At 46.6% G+C, this 23,717-nt stretch overlaps 1 protein-coding gene across 1 annotated transcript in view; it reads left to right on the forward strand.

The window, feature by feature from the left end:
• The window catches only part of LOC120613647 (uncharacterized), a 116,366-nt gene extending 102,028 nt beyond the window's left edge, over positions 1–14,338 (forward strand). Inside the window, exon 4 of the mRNA XM_039876358.1 lies at positions 14,118–14,338. Coding sequence (XP_039732292.1) covers positions 14,118–14,312 — 195 coding nt within the window. The 3' untranslated portion in view covers positions 14,313–14,338. The remainder of the gene's footprint in view (positions 1–14,117) is intronic.
• The last annotated feature ends 9,379 nt before the right edge of the window (positions 14,339–23,717 follow it).

A 23,717-nucleotide genomic window follows, 5' to 3' on the forward strand; every position in this document is an offset into this window, starting at 1 on the left:
GTGCGTGGCCCAGAAACTTGCTGTCAGCTGCCATGGTGAATACAGGACGCCAGAGGTGGGCATAGCAACATACACGGGGTAGAGACCGTGATAAAATGACAGGTCAATTGATTTTTAGAATTTTTTTTTCTAGTCTGTTCTGGGTCAGTCAGTAGGCGTTGAATTTGTACCTGGCACCATGTCGGGGCAGATCCAGAAGAAGTGACAGAGGCATGAACTCTGCTTTCTCAGAGCCCGTGGCACCCTTGGGGGGCTGCGTTTGCATGTCGTGCGTGTGTGTGTGACACCACACTTTACCGAAGGGAAGCTGCAATGGTTTACACAGTGTACCCCCCAAATTCACCTCTACCCGGAAACCCAGAATGTGGCTTTCTCTGGAAATAGGGTCTTTGTAGATATAACTAGTGAAGGATCTTGACATAAAATCACCCCGGATTCAGGGTGGACCCTGAATTCAAGGACTAGTGTTTTCTTAACAAGAGGAGAGGACACAAGACACACGCGAGGAGGAGAAAGTCCTGTGAAGACAGAGGCGGAGATGGACGTGAGGCAGCCACAGGCCAAGCGACAGCCCAGGGCTGCCGGACGTGGGAAGAAGTGAGGACGGAACCCCCCGGCCCCCGCTCCCCGCCGGCCGGTGCCTGTGGAGGGTGCTCAGCCCTGCTGACCCCTTCATCTCAGACTCTGGCCTCCTAACTGTCAAAGAATAAATATTGTTGTTAAGCCACCCAAGTTGTGATCATTTGTATGGCAGCCACAGGAAACCAGTATAGAAGCCGAGACACTGGGGGCCTGCCACACCCACGCCTCCTTTCTGAGGAAAAGTGGTGTCTTCTGCATGATTAATCACATTCGTGTCATGTGACTTTACCATCCCGGTTTCTTCCAGTGGGACCAAGGATTGGCTGGTTGGGTGAGGACCTTCTCTTCCTTTAAAAAGAAAAAAATCTGTGGCAAATAGGGCAGAACGTTGCAATGATAAATTTGGTTAGAGGTTACAAGATATCTTAATATTCTGGGGAGCTGCCTCTATATTTGAAACATCTTATAATAAAGCTTCGTTTAGAAAAAAAAAACTTGCAAAGAGAAATGTGGGGCTTAAAAAAAATTAAGAGAATTTGCTGTGTTAAGAAAATCTTTAACACTGGTCCGTACAGATTCTGTCCCTTGTAAACGGGGACCTGCGTATGGAAATACACCTTGTGTTCGAATGACCGACAGCCTGAGCATGTCACTCAGGTCAAGACTGAGCTTTTTTCTCCGAAGGAGGAGGCACGTGTCTCACCCACTGACGAATTTGATCCTGCCTGAATGTTTCTTCAAATGGAGCCTTCTTTGGGGTGGTATTTTTAAATTCTTTCCATCCAGAGTCAGTTTCTTTCTCAAGATTGTTCCCTGCGGAGCGAGAAGAGACGGACTTGCACCACGGCCCGTGATCAGGACACTTGCTTCTTGGGGTCTTTGGCCAGTGTGAAGACTATGAGATTCCGGGACACACGCTCATCGCAAGAGGGTGTGCGTGAGGTTCTAGAGCAGCCGTGTCTCTCGAGACGCCCTGTACACTCCCTCCTGTGTGCACACGTCCGTCCTCTGTCCTGGATGACACTCCCGCCGAAGTCCCGTGGAGCACGGGGGGTGGGGCAGGGCAGGGCAGCGAGTTCATGTCCAGCGTGGAGACCGCTTTAATTTGTTCCTGAGATGCTTGATGACTAGGGTAGGGCTATTTATGGAGGCTCGGAACCACTTCATTACTACCCAGCGCTGTTCAGATGGTTTTTTTTTTGTTTCTGCCTGGAGATATGTAATTACTCTCCCCTCGGCTATGAGCTTTCAGGATATGGGGAGGCCACAACCACAAGGACGTCCTACAACCAGAGGCGACCTCTTTGACTTTCTTGGAGTTGCTGCCTGGTGACCTTAGCCGAGACAGCAGCAGAGGGGCTGGCGGAGGGCTACGCGTGGCACAGAAGTCAGAGAGGGCTGTCCTGTCTTGGGTTTGTCTCGCCACTCGGACGAACTGCCTTTGACTCATCTTTGTCATGGCGACAATAGTATCCAAATCAAAATGTTGCTGAGGAAATGCAAGAGCCCCTGGCGGGCAAACCTGAAACAATGTGAGCAACAGACTGAATCGACTGCTGTTGCTTTGTAACGCAAAGCAGTGCACACGCTGTGCCTCCTGGTCCCTGGCATCCTCGCATGGCACCCTCCCTCACTTCCTTCAGGCCTCCATTCCAGTGTCCCTTCTGGACCCTCCTACATAAGCTGTCAAAGCTCCTTTCCTCCACGGCCCTCATCGCCTTTCCCCGGTGCCATTTTTCTCCATAGCGCTCACCACCGCCTGCTCTATTACGTATGTATTTGTTGATTTATTTACATCATAAACTGAGACACAGGAAATTTGTTTTATTCACTGACGTATCTCCAGAACCTGGATCGGTGTCTGGTATATAGTAGGTCACCGATAAATGTTTGTTGAATGCATGAATGAAACTCATCTTGACAACAATCCTGTGAAGTTGGCGGGGTCGATGTGGTCACCTGCTTACCGGAGGGGAAGCTCAGACCCTTGGGGTGGCTTACAGAAACCACACAGCTGTCAAGTGGCTTAGCTGGAACTCAGACACATCTTCTTGCCCAGTTCAGGGCTTGCTCCATGACAATATGTATCTCAGCCAGTGATGACAAAAATTGGGAAGCGAGGGGCGGGCAGACTCTGAAGTCATCTTTGCTCCAGTTCCTGCATAGATCAGCAACACCAAAAAAAAAAAAAAAAAAAAAAAAAAAAAAAGAAGAAGAAGAAGAAGAAGAAAAAGACTTATGATGCATATGGTTTCTTCAAAGTTTGTCATGGGCAGAAAAGGAATGGGAGCCAAGCGAGTGAGTGAGCCTTAGGGAGAGGTGTGGCTTGTGGTCAGGGAGGCAGAATCGTGTATAATAAGTCGGGGAAGATTTTTCCAACATCAGCTATGAACTTCCTGAGATTCTAAGACTAAAGGAAAATTCATTCATTCACTCGACAAATATTTATTGCCTACAACGTACCAGACATGCCGCTCTAAGCACTGGGAGTAGAGCAGGCAGGTCCTTGCTCTCCACGACTGGAGGATAATAAAATCTAAGTGGATTATCACCAGATGAGTGAATTGCAGAAGAACATGGGGTTTACTGTGAAGAGCATACTCGGTCATTTCTCAAACTACCTCCTTGTTGAAAAGAAGGACTCGTACTTAGAAGCCAGAATTCGGGAACTGTGAGATGCCAGGTTGGAGACGTAGCTGGATACACACAGTCGAGCCACGGAAGGAAGGATTAGTGAACATACCAGTGGGAGAGATGAGAGGTAACTGGTCTTTGGCAAGTCTAATTAGAAAACCCAGGTGGGCAGAATCCTCTGTCTATCTGGAAAAATCCATTTTTCCCTTCCGCCTGACATGTAGACTACATTCCCTCTTCTCTTTGTATATGGTCATAAGACTGAATTCTAACCAAGAGATGTGAGCGGAAGTCATGAGTACAACATCTAGGTTTGGCGTCTGACACTTCTGACTTTTCACAGACCTGCCACCCTCCTGCGCCCCTGAGTGACCGTGCGGAGGAGAGTTGTTGCTGATCTGAATCCCCACCAGTCCAAGATTCTCCATTTTATTTCATTTTATTTAAAAATTAAAACTTTTTTTTAATATACAGTAAAATTCATGTTTTCGGTGTTCTATTAGTTTTGACAAACACACAGATACCTGTCACCACGGTCAAGACGCAGAACAGGTCCGTCACTCCTAAGGAACTCTGTTGTGATCCTTTCAGCATTAGCCCCTCCCCCTCCTGGCATCCACTCACCTGTTTGCCATCTCCATAGTTTTTGTCTTTACGAGAATGTTACATAAATGGAATTATACAGCGTGCGATCTTTGAGTCCGGCTTCTTTCACGGAGCACAGTGCGTTTGAGATTCATCTATGGTGTTATGTATAGCAAGAGTCTTTACTTTTTTTATTGTTGAGTGGTAGGTAGCCCGTTATTGGACATACCAGTTTGTTTATCCATTCATCAGTTGAAACACTTCTGGGTTATCTATTAGAATTCTCCAAAGGAATGGAACCAATAGGATGTATGTATATTAGACAGAAAGACTTGTTTTAAACAATTGGCTCATGCAGTTACGGAGGCTGGCAAATCCAAAATTCGCAGAGTGGGCCAGCAGGCTGGAGACTCAGGGAAGAGCCCATGTTACAGTTCAAGTTGAAGACTATCTGCTGGCAGAATTTTCTCTTGCTTGGGGAAGGTCAGTCTTTTGTTTTCTTCAGACCTTCAGTTGATTGGATGAGGCCCACCCACAGTATGAAGAACAATCTGCTTTATTCACAGTCCACCGATTTGGATGTTAATCTCATCCAAAAACACCCTCACAGAAACATCCAGAATAACGTTTTGTCAAATATTTTGGCACCATGGCCCAGCCGAGTTAACACATAAAATTAACCATCACGAGTTGTTTCTAGCTTTTAGTGATTATAATTAAAACTGCTAGAAACATTCACCTATGAGTTTTTGTGTGAACATAAGTTTCCACCTAAGAATGGGATTTCTAGGTCATATGATGAGTGTTTAACTTTATCAAAACCCAACAAGTTGTTTTCCAAAATGTGTGTACAGTTTTGCACTCCGACCAGCAGGGCTTGAGAGTTCTGTATCCTCCCAGGACTTGATGTTGTCCATTAAAAAAATTTTATCTATACAGTTGTGTGGTGTATCCTAGTGTTTTATTCTGTTTGAAAAGAAAGATTTTATCCTGTTTTTCCTTAACGGCTGATGAGTTTGGCCATCTCTCGATATGATCGTTTGCCACCTATATGTCTTCTTGGTGAAACGTCTGTTCCAATCTCTGGCCCTTGGTTTTATTGTTTGTTCCTTATTATTGTTTGGAGACTTCTTCACACGTCGTGGATATGAGTCCTATGTCAAATATTTTCTTCCAGCAGATGGCTTGTCTTCTCATCCTCCTAACTGAATGCTTCAAGAAGCAAAAGTTTAAAAATTCGATGAGGTTCGATACACCCCGTTTTCTTTTCTGTACAGATTGTGCTTCGGATGTTGTACTTAAGAACGCTTTTCCCAGTCCAAGATCCCAGAGAGTCTTTCCTATAATGTCTTCTAGGAGTTTTATAGTTTTAGTCTATAATCTGTTTTGAGTTAATTTTTACATAGATGTGAGATAGGGGTCAAAAGTCTTTTTTTTTTTTTTTTTGCACATGAATGTCCGATTGTCTCAGTATCATTTGTTTAAAAGAGGATTCTGATCGCCTTGCTTCTTCGTCAGAAACCAATTGACTATATCTGTGTGGGTCTGTTTCTGGACTCACGAGTCTCTTCTGTTGATCTTCGGATCTATCCCTCCACAGCTTTGTTATATATTCAGCAACCGCTGTGAAGTCTCCGCACCCAATTTAGGACGCAGCTCTTCCCAACCTCCGGGATAGACGTGGCGTATTGTAAGGATTTGGAATTCCCACAAGAGCATACCATTACTTCTAAACAACACGTCGGCACTTAAGAGTAGCGTTTTTGTATTTCTCAATCCACAAAATACGTTGTGAAAGACATATAACTGTTTCCCTATGGTGGCTTCATTTCTTTTAAAAATTCCTCATTTTATGAGCATCGGAAACTTAACCATACTCATTTCTCCTAGGGTTGCGTCTGTTTGGAGGCGCTTAGGTTGTACCTTAGGCTCAGGAGGGGAGGAGCTCTCTGCTGGCATGCACCACGAGACAACCTGATTTCTGCCTGTTTGTTGGGTGTCAGTCCACGTTGTCATCTTGCGGCCTCCTGGTTTGCCTCTTCCTACCTGTCAGCGATCTGGGATACTTCCATGCCTTTCTTGGGGGCCTCGGAACTGGACAACACTCTAACACCCCTCTGGGATGTGGGAAACTTTGTGACATGATCTCGAACTCTTCTATCTAGATCTATACATCTCAGACACCTCTTTAGCCCTGGGGTCTTGCCAGCTCAGAGCTCTTGCCCAGGGAAGAGAACACAGGTGCCCTGTGTGCTCAGTTCATCGAACCCATCAGGCAAACACTTTTCTCTGCCCTGTCTGTGGACTCCGCCGGGTGGCGGGAAGCAGGGAGGACCTCTTCCTAGACACCTGGCCTCATCTAAACTCTCGCCCCTTTTTCTGAGTCCTTTTGCTCCACCAGACATGCTGCTCTTCTTCTGGACCTGGATGCCTTACTCTGCTATGCTTTTCCGTCATTGAACATTTTTCTAAATTCGCTATTCATGTCGGAATCTTTTTTGCCGCCCCCTTTCTTTGACGGCTTTGAATTCCCTTTGAAACTCATATCTAAGAATTAATTTCTCCCTTGCTAGGTCAGTGCTGCCTGGTACGAAGAAGGTTGGTAGTCCTCGTGCCTAAACAGAGAGGAGGATCAGGGCGAGAGGAAAGATTCAGAAAAAATATATGTGCTATGTTTTACAAATCTATATGACTGATTTGAAATTAAAACAATACATTTTCATCTAAGTGTTTCTTAAGGTCCTAGAAGCTTGTTATCATCATGTATTTTCTTAACGAATGCATAATGACACATTAACGATTATGTTGAGTGAAGTCCTCAAATGTTCTGGCATTAAGGGATACGCCTAGTCAGAACTGAGAATTACTATCATAATATGTCTCAAAATCAAATGAGTTGTGAATGAGGGTATTCTGTGTACATGTGTCAATCATGCATGCAGTAGATCAGGAGATATTCCGTGAAGCTGAAGCTGTGTTTGTGTAGGTGATGGTGTAGAGTTGCACTGAAAAAGCTAAAATGCTTTCGAGAATTAATGAAAAAATGTGCAAGAAAAACTTGCATATTTTAAGGGTTTTTTTGAGGTATAATCGACTTACAATAAACTATGCATGTTTAAAGTGTATATTTGATAAGCTTTGGCACATGTATAACCCGTGACACGCTCACTACAATTAAGATAATGAACATATCACCACTAAAAGTTTCCTCATACCTTTTATATCCTACCACTCCACACCTGTGCCCCCACCCCCAGGCAACCAACCACGAATCTGCTTTCTGTCACCATAGAATGGTTTGCATTTTCTAGAGTTTTCTATAAATGGACTCCTACAGAATGTACCCTATTTCATATGGTTTCTTTACCGTAGCATAATCATTTTGAGAATAATTCATGCGTCGTATGTAGCAGTAGTGCATTCCGTTTTATGACCGAGTACGATTCTTTTCTATGGCTATACTGCCATTGTTTATTCAGTCCCTTATTGATGGATGTTTGGGTTGTTTCCAGGTCTGGGATATTACAAATAAAGCTGCTGTAAACATTCATGTACGAGTCCCTGTTTGGGAGGAAGCTTTCATTTCTCTTGGGTACTACCTAAGAGCAGACTGGCAGAGTTATGCATCGGGTGTATGTTTAACTTTTTAAGAACCGCCAAACTGTCGTTTCCAGAAGTTGTACCATTCCCTCCAGCCGTGTGAACTGTTCCAGTTGCTCTGTGTCCTTGACACACTTGGCATTATCAGTCTTTTACATTTTGGCCACTCTAACCTGTGAGCAGTGGTATCTCCTTGTGGTTTTAATTTGTATTTCCCTGATGATTCGATGTTGGGCATCTTTTTACATTATGATTAGTCATCTGTATATCTTCTTTGATAAGTGTCTATCCAAATCTTTTAAAAATCAGGCTGTTTGTTTATTGAGTTTTTGTCTTCTTATTGTTAAGTTTCGAGCATTCTTTATATATTCTGGATACAAGTCTTTTATTAGATGTATGATCTGCAGTGATTCTCCCCCAGTACGTGGCTTGTCTTTTCCTTCTCTTAACTGTCTTTTGAAGAACCAAAGTTTCAAATGAAAATTACCAACTTACCAATTTTTTCATTTATGGATCATGCTCTCGTTACGTATCTAAGAAGTCTGTGCCTAACCCAAGCTCACAAAGACTTATACACTCAATCGCTTTTGCACCCCTGTTGAGAATCGGTTGCATGTGTGGGTCTTTTCTAGACACTGTTCCATTGGTCAGTCTTTATGGTAATACCACACTGTCTTGATGACTTTAGCTTTATACTAAGTCTTGAAATCAAGGAGTTTTAGTCCTCCAAATTTATTCTTTTTGAAAGTGGTTTTGGATATTCGAGATCGTTTGCATTTAAATATTAATTTTAGAATCAGCTTATTCATATCTATGAGAAGGATTGCTTGGATTTTGCTTAGGATTGCAACAAATCTATAAAACAATTTAGGGAAAAATTGGCACCTTAACAATATTGAGTCTTCTAGCTCAGGAACATATTATATCTGTCATACTAGTGACTTAATTTTCAATATAAAGGTCTCGCATACCTTTTTTTAAGATTTAGCTCTAAATATTTAACATTTCAATGCTATTGTAAGTGTCTTTAAAATTTTTCAATTTCTTTTTTTATCCCACGAACTAAATTTTTCAATTTCTGACGGTTCATTGCTAGTATATCAAAACATAGTGCATTTTTGGATATTTATCTTGTATCTGGCACCTTTGCTAAACTCAATTATAAGTTCTAGTACTTTTTTAGGGGTGGATCCCATCAGATTCTCTGGATAGAAGGTCAAATATGCAAATAAAGACAGCTTAACTTCTTCCTTTCTGATACGGATGCCTTGTATCTCTTTTTCTTGCCATATTGCACTGGTTAGAACCCTTAGGACAAAACTGAATAGAAATCATGAGAGTGAACATCCTTGGTTCGTTCCTGATCTTAAGAGGAATGCATTCAGTCTTTTGCCATTAAGTTTTATATTAGCTGTAGGATTTTCATAGATGTCCATTAACAAGTTCAGGAAGATCTTTTCTATTCTTTGTTTTCTGAGATTTTGTCAGGAAAGAATATCGTTTGGATTTTTCAAATGCCGTTTCTGCATCTGTTGAGAGGATCGTGTGGATTTTTTTTTCTTTTTCTAATATGGCGAATTACCTGGATTCCATTTGCTAATGTTTTATTGAGGATTATTTAATCTACACACATAAGAGAGATTGGCCTCTTTTTCTTTCTTTTTCTTTTGTAACACGTTTATCTAGTTTTGATATCAAGGTAATGATGGCCTCATATAATAAGTTGGGAAATATTCTCTAAATTTGGGAAGAAATTGCATAAAATTGGTATTAATTCTTCTTTAAATGTCGGTAGAACTCAATAATGAAGCCATTTGAGCCTGGAGATTGCTTGTATGAAGGTTTTAAGCTATAAATTCAATTTCTTTATTAGGTATAGGGCTATTCAGGGTATCTGTTTATTCTAAATGAGGTTTAGTAGTTTGTGTCTTTCAATGAATTTGTCCATTTCCTCTAACTTCTGGAAAGTATTGGTATGGCATTGTCAAAATAGTCTTTCGTTACTTTTTAATATCTGTAGGATCTGTACTAATGCCACCCCTCTCATTCCTAATATTGCTTAATTTGTATTTTCTGTCTTTTTTCCCTGATGAGTCTGATTAGATGTTCATTATCATTTTTATCTTCTCCAAGGTCAGAGACCTGTTGGTTTCATCGATATTAGCCCATTATTTTTCCTGCTTTCTGTTTCATTTATTTAGGTACTGATCTTTATGATTTTCTTTCTTCTGCTTACTTGGAGTTTCATTTGCTTTTTAAAATTTTCTGGTTTCTTAACATGGAAGCTGGTGTCATTGATTTGAGACTTTTCTTCTTAGACATTTGGTACTATAATTTTTCCTCTAAGTCCTGTTTTACTTGCATCCTACAAAGAATATATTTCTATTTCTCCTCTTCAGTCCTTGTGTTACTGTTGTCATATATTTAACTTGTACATATATTATAAACCCACCAATATAATGTTACTGTTTCTGTTTAAACGATCGACTGAAAGACATTTAAGTATTAAGAAAAAAAATCTCATATTTACCCATAGTTACTATTTTCAGTGTTTTCTATTTCTCTGCATAGATCCATGTTCCCATCTGTTATCCTTCTGTTTGAAAAAGTTGAAAAAGTAGTCTTAACTTTTCTTGTGGTGCAGATATTCTGGTGATGAATTCTTTCGGTTTTTCTATGACGTCTTTATTTCTTCTTGATTTTTGAAAGATATTTTCATTGGGTATAGAATTTTACATTGACAGTTATTTTTTCTCAGTACTTTGAAGGTGTTGCTCCCTTCTGTTCTATCTTGTACGATTTCTGACGAGACGTGTGCTGTCATGCTCATCTTTGTTCCTCTGTACACAATGTATCTTATTTTTCTTCTGGCTGCTTTTAACATTTTCTCCTTATCACTGGTTTTGAGCAATTGGGTTATGATGTATTTTGGAGTAGTTTTCTTTGTATTTCTTGTTCTTAGAGTTTATAGAGCTTTTTAGATATGTAGGGTTTTGTTTTTCATAAAACTTGGAAAATGTTTTAAAGTTATTTACTCAAATATATTTTTTCTGTCCCCAATCTTCTTTGGAGTTCAAATGACACCTTGATTAAGTTGCTTTAAGTTGTCACATTAACTCAAAATGCCCCATTCACTTTTTAAGATATTTTATTATCTTCGTGTTTTACTTTACTTAGTTTCTATTGCTATGTTTTCAAGTTCACTAATCTTATCTGCACTGTCTAATCTGTCATTAACACATTCAGTGTATTTTTTCATTTCAGATGTTGTAGTTTTCATCTCTAGATATTTGCTTCTTGTCTCTTTTTCTTTATCTTCCATGTTTCTACTTAACATGTTTGGTGTTAAGCTTTTGAATATATGGAATACAGTTATAATAACTGTTGACATGTTCTTACATGCTAATTCTAACACCTGTAACATTTCTGGTTGTTTTTATTGATTTCTCTACTCCCTATGGGCCATGTTTTCCTGTTCCTTTGAATGCCTGGTAATTTTTGATTGGATATTAGAAATTGTGAACTTCACTTTCTTCATTGCTGGATATTTTTGTATTCCTATAAAGATCTCTGAGCTTTATTTTGGGATGAGGTTAAGTTACTTGGACACAGTTTGATCTTTTCAGGTCTTGCTTTTATGTTTCTTTTAAACTAGACCCGAGCAGCATTTTGTCTAGGCCTCATTATTCTTCACTATTTAGGTAAGACCTTGTTAGTGCTGTACCAAGTTCTCCTTGAGATATGAGGTTTTCCAGTGTTGTAATCAGTCTGGTTGATAGTAACAGGCATTTTTCCCTCCCATTCTTTTGGGTGACTCTTTCGCTAGCCTTATGTAGTTTTTTTTTCACAGTCATACACTGGTCAGTGTTCTGCTGAATATTCAAGGGACCCTCCATAGATCTCTAGGGTTTTCTCCTCTCTGCGTGGCTTTCTCCTCTCCGATATCGTGTCTTGTAAACTCTAACAGCCCTGGTCTTCCCGCACTTCTTAGCTTTATCTCCCAAATACGGAGCATCCTCCAGGCTCTGCTTGGTGTCCCCTCCCTATGCCATAGCCTAGAGATGCCCTCAAGGTAGTGAGCTGGAACAACCAACCATAGGGCTCACCTCATTTGTTCTCAGTCTTGCTGGGGGTCACTGTCTTTTGTTGCATGGTATCCAATGTCTTGAAAACCATTTCATGTATTTTGTTCAGTTTCTTAGTTGTTGCAGGCATGAAGGTAAATCTGGTCCCCATTCATCCATTATAGTCAGAAGCAGAAGTCTCCACTTCTGTAGTTTTGACTTTTTTTTGGATTGTCTGGATTACTATTCAATACTGGGGTTATTTTGATTCACAACGTCCACAATAGTCAGAATTAAGGTTTACAGTGCTCAAAATACTTCAAAAGTGAGAAAAGAGATTATACCAGGTTACTTTTTTTTTTTGCTTTGGGTAGTTGTTATAATTATTTTGCCATTTTAAAAACATTTTTAAAGTGTAAGGATTGTATGGGGCCCTGAGAGAGATACAGTTCCAGGCCAGTGAATGTTCTAATGTAGTTTTATCACGAGAAAGAGACTTCTTAGAACTCGCTTTCATAATACAAGCTGAACTAGTTTATAACATTTTTAAATAACCAAAGGAATGCAGTATCATTGTAAAAACATTTAAACACAAATGGAAGTATATACAATTTAAAAGTCAAAGCTCTTTCCCTCTCCGATTCCCCAAATCTCACCGCCCCGAAGTCGTTACGGTGAACTCCCTGAAACCTTTTTCTATCGTCGAATTGTAGAAGTGAGCATTTGAAGGTTCCTTCTGTCTCTTAAGGCCACTGGCTATCCAGTCAACTTGGTGTAAAAGAAATTCTCCTCTCCCCTTTTACAGCCTTGCTGTCCACTTCATTACACGATAGTGCTCAGATACCGGTTCCTTCAGCCAGGACCCCTGACACGTCCGTTTTTCGTGTCACGCACTACATCAGAAAGGGGATCTTGCAGATAGAATATCAGATTGACTCAGTGGCATTCTGTGCCTCATTTGATCTCATCTCCCTTGGAGATGGGCTAAGAACGCATAGAAAAAGTGTGTAGTGTTCTTAGGAAGTGCGAAATGTACCAGAAGACCTGGAGTCTTTCTCGCCATCGTAATTTGCAGACCCATCATCCCATCAGAACCCAGCAGTTGCACCTCAGGGCTGCATGATTCTGATACTGAGGACTCCTGTGGGGGGGCGGGTCTCGATTCGTCAAGGTCTCACTGCTCTCCCACAGCGTGCTGCTTTACCCAGGGTGTGATCACAGACAACCAGAATGAAATTAAACTTGTCATCGTAACAAAGAAGACTCCTTTGGAAGGATGGGTCCTCCTGAACTTTTCTTTCCATCGGAGGCATCGTCCCATTTCCTGAGCATATTAAAAGGGAGATACGTTCCCCTTGACTTTTTATTTTTTTGGCCATGGCAAAAAAAAAAATAAAAAAGACTTGATAAAGATTAGATCTTATTAGCATTACCCTTTAAATATTTATCCATCAGATTCAGCGAGTGGCAACCAAACTTTTTGACATTTAAATCGTTTGGTGTTTCGCCCTTGGCATTTTACCTTTGCAAATAAAGAGATGTCACAGTTGAGTTGGAGGCACACAGGAACATCTAAAATGCCATGTCGTGGTTCAAACCTGAAGCACAAAGAAAATAAGAAAGAGGTGAATGAGGAAAGAAAACCCACTGGACTGCGATGTTTGTGGCACTTTCCTTCTGGAAAGTGGCTGTTCCACGTGTCGTGGTGTAAGGTGCTCAAATCAGTAGCTCTTGGGTGATTCGTTCCTCACTCCACACCAGTCTCTTTTTGGTCTAAGCACATGATGACTATTCAGCCTAAAATACCCCTCCCCTTTACTGTCTAAATTCCTACTGCACAGTAGTTTCTTCTGTCATGCTTGTCCCCACCAGGGGTTGTGATATTTGTTCACATGTTTTTACCTGCCTCTTTGATGTCATGTCAGCTCCACAGGGCAAGCATTTCATCTGTCTTCATCATGCTATCTCTAGTGGCAGGTAGCAGGCACTCAGTAAATAGTTGTCGAATGAATGAATGAATGAACGAACGAATGACTTCTAGAGAAGGTAATTGAATTTTAGCACAGTACTTGGACCAACATGAATAATATTATACAGACACGTTAATGCTATATTTTCAGTCAATTTGATTCAATCAGCAAACAATGATTGCTAATCGAAGTTGAATGGGAAGAGGGAAAGAAAAGATTGGGAAGAGAGAAGAATATTCATGCCCTCAGCGTATGACGAGTGATGGAACAAGGAAACAGAGGTTTAGGTAGGCTGTTTAAAGTCGCAAATATAATCAATGGATGAAACACACATACACACACTTTGGAAGGCAGACAGGGATAGCCGGGAAGTAGTGGAGTTGAGGCATATGCTTATTTTTTATATTAGAGTCAAGAGGTGTTCTCTAGAGTTGATAAAGTAAGGGGAAAGGGCTCGGTATATATTCTGGAATAGCAGAGGCAGTGAGCTAAATAACGTTAAATAAAAACAGTCAACATACTTCTCATCCGTATGCAGACATTCTGTTTCCCGCCCATCTTAAAACAAATTACTCTTGACCTTTAGCTTCGTGTCCCATTTCTCTGCTCCTCTTGTCAGACAAAACTCAAAGGAGATTTCTACTCCCTGTCTCCACCTTCTCTCTTCCCATTCCCTCTTGAGCTGTTCCAATCAGGCTTTTGCCTCTCAACGTGCCGTCAAAACAGCTCATACCCGCAAAGAGCCAGACATCTCCTAAATGAGGGAAACGTGAACAAAGGAATCGTGAGACATCGAAGCTACGGCGTATTCCGCACCTATGTACCAAAATGCATTTGGTTTTATCGATCGATGAGGAAAGCTGTGATGCCTTTTTAGGAGAGAAGGTCAAGCCACAGGTAAGTGTGTATTCTGGGATCCCAGGTTTGCAAAAAAATACAGCCTCAACCAAAAGGCTACCTGTGTACGCATTCCCCTATATTTATATGAGCGGGAGAGGAGGAAGGTTACACCCCGACCTGGTTTAGGCTTTGGTAGGTCAGCTGGAAAGGGCGGGGGGAGAGGTGAGTTTGTTTTTTTTTCTACGTATTACTACTGTATCACTGAGCGCGTTGTTTTCGTAAAGTTCGAAGAGAAAACTACTAAGAGAAAAGAAGTTCGTCCAGCATAAAGTGTGAGCGGGAGCAGAGGCATGCTCCGTTATCGAAATGACTGGAAACTCGGCAGATGGCGGGTGGGGCCCGGGAGGGAGCAGATCCTGTTCCATAGGAGACGCTTTAGGAGAGACTCGGGATTTCAAAGTGGGGAGGCTGTTTGTGCTGGGGTCAGGGCTGGAGCCTTCTCTGTAAGCAATGATGGCAGGCAGAGCGCCATCGGCCTGCTGGGGACGGCAGGGGTGGCAGGATGGCAGGTGCGGCTGAGCCTCCAGGCTACAGGAAGAGAGAGGCGCCACCAGGAGTGCTCAGAGGCCGGGCCAGCTGCCCATTCACGGGGTTGCTGCAGCGAGGGGACCCCAGGAGGGATGGGGGAGGCCTGCAAGCAGCTGTTGACCCCAGGGACCAGGAGACTGCAGCAGGTGGCGGTGCTGACACAGACACCCTAGCCCAGGGAACCCCCCGGGCAATGGGGGCGTGGGGGGAGAGGCTTCCAGCGAAATCGAACTCCAGTCCAGAGGGTTGTGCCGAGCTCATCCTATTGTAAGCTCTCTCAGACTCCTCTCTCCAGCCTGGCAGACGCCCCTATAGCTCCTGTGCGAGCGGGGCGAGGTGCCTGCCCTGTGGGACCATCTCTGAGCCATCGCACCACAGAGCCCACGCAGTCCAGACCCGCTGACTCTGACAACCAAAGCAGGCCCCTGGGGGGAGTGCCTGTGCCCTGTTTACCTTGCTCCCAGCTGGCTCACAGGTCGGGGACATGGGCTCTTCCCGGGACCAGCCTCGAGCTCTCCTTCCTCTAGTCAGCGTGCTAAGTGCGGATCCCCCAGGCTTTGGCGTGTGCACCCCGGGATATGGGGGGAGTCCTCCCTGCCCCGCTACAGGAAGTCGCTCATCGACACAGAATCACACTCTGGAAAGGGAGCCGGTGGCAAGCACGGGGCTTCCCCACACACCCCCCACACCAGCTCCCCGCCTGCCGAGTTTTCTTTTGGCTCCTAAAAACCAAGCGTGAGATCAGGAACTAGGGACTCCAATGCTCCGTTGTCCCCCGTGTGGCACACGCCCAGCTGGCCGTGGAGAGCATCTGAAAAGCTAAGCGCCCGTAGTGATTGCCCGCGCCGCTAACTCACATCTCTGAAAGGTTTCAGGGAGGGAAGGGGTCCCCACCCGCCTAGGGCCTTGGTGTCCGCAGCTTCATGCCATTGTTCTCATTCTGTCTGTCCCAGGGCACCTGTAAAGTGGAGCCAGGCTGGGGGAGCATAATCTCAGTGCGGTGGGACCTGTTGGAGGTTTGAAATAGCAGGGCCTGGGGCTGGCTCTAAGCTGATGCCCCCCCGGCTTCCTCCACTAGCTCAGGAATCTGAGGACGTCTCCTGCGTCTCCCCACGTCTCCCCAGTGCTTTAAACGGGCCCCGTCTTTAACCACGAACATGCTGAGCGCCTCGCTCAGCCTCTTTCTCCATCAGGGTACCGAGGAGTTAATTCACTCCTTCGTGCAGACACACGAAGCGGGCACCTCCTGAGTGCGGGGCCCTTTGCACACACATCTCCTCGTTCGACCGACCCTGTGAGACGGTAGAAAGGGCTTCGCGAGTCACGTTCTCCAGGTGAGGACAGGGGACATGGTGGAGGCCACCAAGGGGGAAGGTTAAAAAGCTGTGATTTGGGCGCAGGCAGCTCTTTCTGCCACAGCCCATTGCTTTTCCTCTACACCCTCCGTGGGACCAGGCTGCCCCCGTGGGCCCCTCACTGACACGTCTGGCTTCTGATTTCCAGGTAGAGGGCACCTCACTCTGATGGTGAGCATCCCGGATGGACTGGCCCAGTGGTGGAGGTCTCTGCTCTGTGCACATAGATGGGGGTTTATAAAACTCACCGCAAAACCTAGCTGAGTACATACATGCCGTCTCTCTGCTGGAGTGACAGCGTGCAGAGCCCCAGCGAGCCCCACCGGCCACGTCCGGCCCCCATGCCTCTTGCCCAGCGGACACTGGCAGCCACCCCAGAAGGCAGTGCCCTGGTCACCTCTTTTAATACTCAGATGAAAAAGGCACAAGCAAACCATTCTGGCCCCCTCGTACCTACTGTTTGCATTTATGTGCAAACACACTGTACTTTTCTGGTGCCCAAAGGGGAAAGAATCCTCTCGGGCTATTTGAAGAAGGCAGGAGAGGTTGGGGGAAGCGTGTTTGCACTGGCCTGGGGAAAATGGCTCTCGTTTTCCTGTGGAGGCCTCAGAGGCCAAAGCTCCACGGACTTGAACAGGAATAGTTGGCGGCCGGCCCAGCGTGTCTTGCCGGTTCTGAACTTGGATGCAGTTGGAAGCACCTGGTCTGGGCCACGCTGCCTTGCTTTATGATGTGCTTGCTCAGGCCTCCGGGAGATGTTCTGAGAATGCCAGGTGTCCTCTCGGAGGACGTGAGTTTAGGGCCATCCCCTCTGCAGCCCCCAGCATGGAGGCCCCCCACGCGCTTGCCGCCGAGAGCACAGAGTCACCTTCGCCAAGGGGCCGGCCTCACCCAGACCTCATTCCTTGAGGTTTTGGCCTTCAGAGGCGAGAACAAAGCTTCCCCTGGCAGCACACGCTGCTTCCGTTCGATGCTGCTACGGCCCCAGTGGGGACACTCCACGGTCACTTCCGGCTGAATGATGCGTCACGGCCCACGAAGAGAGCTAGCTCAGGCCTGGGGTCGCATCCCAGCTCTGCCACATTCTAGCCGTGGGACCTGCGGAAGCCACCTTGGTTTCTTCACACTTGACACGGGGCTACGAGGACCTCCCCTCTCCCAGGTAGTAGCGGATACTGACCGAGGGCCAAGCTGTTCCTGTGAATCACTCGATTTGGCATTCACAAGAGTCCCACGATGGGCACCATTTTACAGAAGTGGAAACGGGGCTTCCACTTCTTTCCAGACAGAAAGAAGTTCACCCAAAGGTGAACTTCTTTCCAGACAGAAAGATGTTCACCCAAAGGTGACCGTGACAGTCACCGGTCTCCTAGATTTTCTGTTGAACTGTCACTCAGATGTCACTCAAGGCCTGGCTTGAGCTGCTGGTCCATTCAGTTGAGTCCCCTTGCGCTGTGGCCACCTCCCAAGCGCAGAGGACAGAAGCAGGCCATGGCCGCGGGCACTGCGGGTCAGAGCTGGCAGGGAGCCTAGCGGGGCTCAGCTTCCGGTGGGTACCTGTGTAAGGCTTGGGGACTGGCTGCCCCGACACGTGGGCTACCGCCCGGGCCTTCGACACAGCTTCAGTTTTCTTAGGCTTCAACAATAGCCCGAGGGAGCGTGGCATCTGGTAGGCGACAGTCCTGGGCGTGTTACTTTTCCTCTGTGAGCCCCTGTTCCCTCATCCGCCCGGTGGGATGATGATAGTTCTTATTCTTCAGGGTAGTTGTGGAGCCCAATAGGATGGAGCATGTAAATGACTTAGTGTTATCTTGGTGTGTAATAAGTACTCGGTAGAGTTCGCCGTTACTATCCTTCCTTAGAGACCCCAGATGAAGGGCAGAGTAAGGGGGAGCAACTGAGCCTTCGCTATGAAAACATCAGAGGGACCAGAAAGGCAAAAACCACAGAAAGACACAACTATAATTGAGTCGTATGTGGAAAAGACCCAGCAAACCTCCTCAGCCTTTCTGGCCTTCATCCTCTGTGTATCTGTTTTGGACCTTCCTTTTAAATAACCGTTTCTCCAATGAAGCAAGAAGTCCCATCCCCACCCCATCCCGAGGGAAATATGAGGGATTCTAAAGATGCCGCCGAAGTCCAGCTTCTGCTGAGAAAGGCGGGGCGTTACACCCCGAGAGCACGGGCTGTCCTGTACTCCGAGTCCCCTGGTCACAGTTTGCCGTGTGTTATGTTTAAGGCACATAATTAGTTGTGCCTTTTTTTTTTTTTTCCCCGAGGCCTTTTAAAGAAATCCTGCAATTCCCACAGAGACCTTTTAAATCATCTGAACAGTGAAATTCTTTTTGCATTAACCTTAGGGGAACTGGGTGGTTCGCAGAAGTGTCCAAGAAGCAGTCATTTTACAGGGGTGACTCTGTCAATGAGCCCGCACCACGATTCCAGCCTCGAGGGCAGCAGGATGGTACTGCCCATGGACGGTAGACGCTGTTTACGACCGACACGCTGTCCACGTTCCCTTGCCGTCCATGTCCCCTTCCTGTCCATGTCCCCTTCCTGTCCATGTCCCCTTCCTTGCTGACAGCACCTGATTTTGTTCAGAGCAGCAGTGACCTCAGTTCTTCCTTCTTCCTTATTTTTTTCCCTCGAGAACAGTCGTGATGGGTGGAGCCACAGCCGACACCTTGTAAGCAAGATGGAGGGGTGAGAACTGCAGAGACTGCAGTCGACATCCTTCAGCTGCTGAGTTCGAACCAGGACGCCCGACCTCCGGCTGTGCCGTGCGACAGAAACAAACTCCTTCCTGTGGCGGGACTTGGGTTGACCAGATGACTGAACTGCTTTGGGGCAGATAACTGAAATGAGGGTGCTGTGGGTCAGGCGTGCGGGTACCCCCACATACCGGCATTCTCACCTCACCCTGGGTCCTTCCCGGCCCCCAGGGAAAAAGGTTCTTCAAGTCACGTTGGCTGGCTTTTCTGTTACTTGCAGCCTAAAGTATTCCCAGCTGATGAGCAGAGCTCTGGTCACCTTTGGAAATCCAGGGAGGGACATCCAGGGAGCGGGGTGGTACGTTCAGGGCTGGCTTTTCCTCCCTGACCGTGACATCGTCACTCTCTCCGGGTTAGAGCTTGGCTGAGTGAGCGCGTGGAGAGCACCAGGGTGAGGTCAGGAAACCTCATCAGGGATTCCAGCCGTGTCACAGGAAAGCCGAGCAAAGGCCGTGAGGGGCCCCGGGCCGTGGACTCACGGGCTTTCAGGGGAGGACGTCGTCCCAGAGCTCCAGGATCCTCACCCCCCTGCCGGGTGCTCATTCGGCTGTGTCAAATTACTCACCATTTCCTGAACATTCTGTGCCTTGGCAGATCCGTCTTCTTGGCTCCCAAGTTCTCATCATCTCTTCCACGCCCCTTTTTGGCTTATCTTTCAAGGCCCCACATGGTGACCAATTCTGTCAGGTCTCTCTGACCCTCCCCCCGCCCCCCCGCCATGCCTCTCCACCCACGCAGGGTGCTCCGCTCCTTCTGCTCGGTCATCTCAGTACTCTGACGGCCCTTCCAGCCCTGTCTCATCCAGCAAGTGTCCATCCCTTGGCACCGTCTAGGCACTTAGCACATGACACTACAATTCGTCGTAGACATATTTGTGTCACTCGCCAGAGGAGGATTTCTTTGAGGGCAGGATGCATTTATCTTGACCATGTACGTTTTTTCCGGAGCTCAGAATGGTACGTGGAAGACGCCGTCGGGGCTCGAGTGTTCAAGCCTAGTGCTTCTTAAAGCGTGTGCTTTGGAACCCGTCTCCCAGGCGATCTTAGGAATTGCGTGGTCAAACAGGTGTGGAGGCTGCCAGATGGGACGAGACTCAAAGCCTTCATCACCGTGTGAATCGCCAAGAGGGAAGATGAGCAGGTTTTCTCCGTGTGGTCTCTTTCTTACGGAGAACCTCTTTCTTACGGGGTAAAATGTTGAGGGATGTATTTTGGAAACAGCTCCTTTATTGTAGAAGGAAAAGCTCCTTTCTTTTAGAAGGAAAGCACGATTCGGTGCCTTTCTCCGTCTGCTAGCCGGTGGGAGGCATTGATGAGAACTAAGAGTGAGCCCCTTGGGAGGACACACAGAGGTCACTGAACAGAAGGTCGAAAAAGCAGCATCTGGAGGGGTCAGGAGGGCCTGGACTCAAATCCGGATTTTCCGCTTGCTACCTGAGTCACCGTGAGCAAACACTCCAACCCCTCTCAGTCTCGGTTTTCTCATACTTAAAACATAGCTAACAATTCCTGTCTCACCTGGCTCTCATGACACCTGAAGAGGCTCACGTCTCACAAGGCTCAGGAAGTGGTTGCTATGGAAACCAACGGCCGTCTCCAGACTTCTTGAGGTCTGACGAAAGATCCTGTAGATACTGGGAGTAAACATTGGAGAAGAATGAGCAGCACCTGGCGACACATGCCAAGGGGACATAGAGAGATGACAGGAAGGGCTCCCCAGGTGAGAGCAGGGACTCGCCTGCCCAGCATGAGCAGTGGGAAAAGGGCCTGGTTCGTTCTGGAATCTTCCCGCCTGCACCTGGGGACCGGTGCACGAAACAACATCCTAACATCCCTCGGTCCTGGACACCGGCTTCCTTCCCCGTCCTGGTGGCCATCTTGCCACCGCGTCCCACACCCCGACGTGGGCAGTGGTGCCGCTGGACCCACACGTTCTTCTCTCTCCTCGGTCCGCCACGGTCTGTCCTTCTCGCCTCTTCTCCCTCCACTCACTCCGTCACTCTCTGCCGCGGTGACCCTGACCCTCCGTCCTACCCCCTCCTCCGAGCTCCTCCCTCCCACCTCAGGGCCTTTGCCCACGTTCCTCTCTCTGTCCACTCTGTCCAGAAGCCTTCCCTTCCCCCGGCCGGGCTCTTTTCCTCCTTCAGACCTCTTCTCAGACCTTACGAGAAGCCTCCCCGTAGATGTCACCGTGACTGGTCCTTGCGCTGTTGGCCGTTCATGTCATTTTCTACCCTGTTTCTCTCGGCTAAACACTGTTAGTAATGATGTATTTATGTGATTTTTATAAAATAACGTCTGTCTCCTATTCCACAAGGCCAGTTTCATGAGCTTTGCTTTGCTGACCGGGGGCTAAAGCAGGGCTGGGCACAGCAGTAGGTGCCCAGCAAATACTGGGTGAACTGACTGTCGAATGATGTCTTGTCTAGACAACGCGTCTGGCTTCTTTGGGGGTGGGGGGTCTGTGGATCCCACACTTCCCTGCATGGAACTGAGTTCTTTGTGGGCCCGAGAGGGGCTGGGCGGCATGCCAAGGCGGCTGCTTACAGGAAAAGGCTGCTGTTGAGCCTTGGCGTGTGACTGGCCAGGCAGAGCGGCATTGCCAGCGACTCCGTCACCAGTGGAGGCCCAGCTCTACACTGGCCCCCTTTGGGGACGTCCAGGAGAAGGTTCTTCCAGCCGCCCAGGGGGCGTTTTCTGAATACTTGACACATTTCATTCTCTGGACTCTGAAATTTTTGGAAGAACGCGTGTCTTCTGTTTTGCTTCAGCTGCTGGGAAGCTCAAGTTGAATTTGTAGCCACCTCTTAAAATCCAATGACAGCTCAGGGCCTGCAGTTTGCGTGTTAACCATGCCCGGGACTCATTTTGCTTTCCTGCTGGTGTCCCCCTCATCTCTGTGTCCATTTCGTGTCCCGATGCCTGTGTGAAGCACTGTCAGCCACGTCACAGCCTCTCTGCAGCGATTCGGGTATTTTTTTTTTTTTAAATTGAGGTGAGATTCATATAACATAAAATGAACCATTTTAAGGCATACAGTTCAGGGGCATTTAGTACGTTGATGATGTCGTGGATCCCTGACCTCTATTCAGCTTCAAAACACTTTCATCACCCCGAAGAAAGCTCCATACCCTGTAAGTGGTCACCGCCATGCCCCCTCTCTCCAGCCCCTGGTAACCGCCAATGTGCCTGCAGATTTGCCTGTTCTGGGTATTTCATACAAATAGACTCAGTCGTACAGTAGGTGACTGTTTGCGTCTGGCTTCTTCCTCTGTGCGTAATGTTTTGAGGCCCATCCGTATTGTAGCATGTGGCATTACTTCGTTCTTTTCTGTGGTCTGCTTTGATTGCTCAATTAGACGTGTGGGCCAGCCGAGGCCGGGAACCTGTAGGTGCTTCTGACCTGTGAGAGGGGGACACCTTTGTCCAGTACACGATGGAGATTCCCACCCAGATAACCAGTGTACCGGAGACCGTCCAATGTCACATGCCAGGGGTCTTGGGACCTGAGCGCAAGCTGCTCCTCTCCCAGATACTCTCCCAGAATAGGCAGAGGTGTCGGTCAGCCTTAAAATAACCTTGGCAGAGATCCCCCTGCCAGAAAGATAGCCACAGATGTAAGTGTCACAGTGCACGGTGGCGGGAATGGGGTTCTAAATTAAGTCTTGGGTGGTGAGTTATGTTGACTCGGGTCTGGCGGGGCTGCCCGGGCAGTTCTGCCCCTTGGAGTGCATGTCCCTGGTTTGGCGGGTGGCAAGGCCAAGGCAGGAATTCTGCCCAGAAGTGTGGTGTGCTTTTCAGCACTGAGATGCTCCATCCAGGCCGGGGAGGAATTGAGGAGGCAGACATTAAGGGAGGCAAATGGATTTCAGCTTCTCGAAGGACACTTTGGAGGACAAATATAATGGGGCTCGGCTTATGGAAAGGGGCTCCGTGAATGTGTTGATTGATTATTGACATTAGAGATGATCAGAGAGATGACAAGGGACCGAGTTAGACACAGATGACTGCGGAAAATGCTGTGGGCCCACGGTATACCACGAGATGTGGACACGGTGGTTTTGGCATTTCGGGGAGGCTTAGGGCCAAGATGAACCTAGGAACGTATTCCAGACATGGCTTCTCTGGTCACGTCACCTTGGGTGAGTGTCCTCTCTGACCCTCCGTTTTCTCGCCTGTCAGTGGGGAGCACTCGCATGGCTACCTCGAAGAACTCCTGTGTGGATTAAAACCGATAATGCAGGTGAGCGTCTGGCATCGTGGAGGGTGTTCCTGAAAAATCTCGCTTGCTTCTTCCTTTATCCTTTTTTAAACGTTAAGGCGTAAGACAGATCTTTAGGTGAGCACAGCTATCGGTGGTGAATGCCTTGCAGTCAGGACTTCGAGCTGCAAGAGACAAAATAAATCTACGTGAGAAGCGATTTCAGAATAACCCCCACGGGGCATAACGGGTGGTAAGTGGCGTGTACCGTCTGTCACCGCTAGTTGATGACATCTTCTCTGGGAAGCCTCATCCGTAGTCACGGTGGGAGAAAGTCACTGCACAGTGTTCCCCATCCCCGTACGGATTTGTCCCATCGAGATGACCTCTTTGGGGTCTGGGCCTCCCTCCTCCAACCTACTGTGAAAACTGCCTGGCACATAAATAAATATATTTTTTAATGCTGTAAGTTAGCATTTCATGAGTCCTTGCTATGTGAGCGAGGCTGTGGTGAGCTCTTCGTACTGA

Source organism: Pteropus medius, unplaced genomic scaffold (genome assembly GCF_902729225.1).
Source record: "Pteropus medius unplaced genomic scaffold, Ma_sr-lr_union100, whole genome shotgun sequence".
NCBI lineage: Eukaryota > Metazoa > Chordata > Mammalia > Chiroptera > Pteropodidae > Pteropus > Pteropus medius.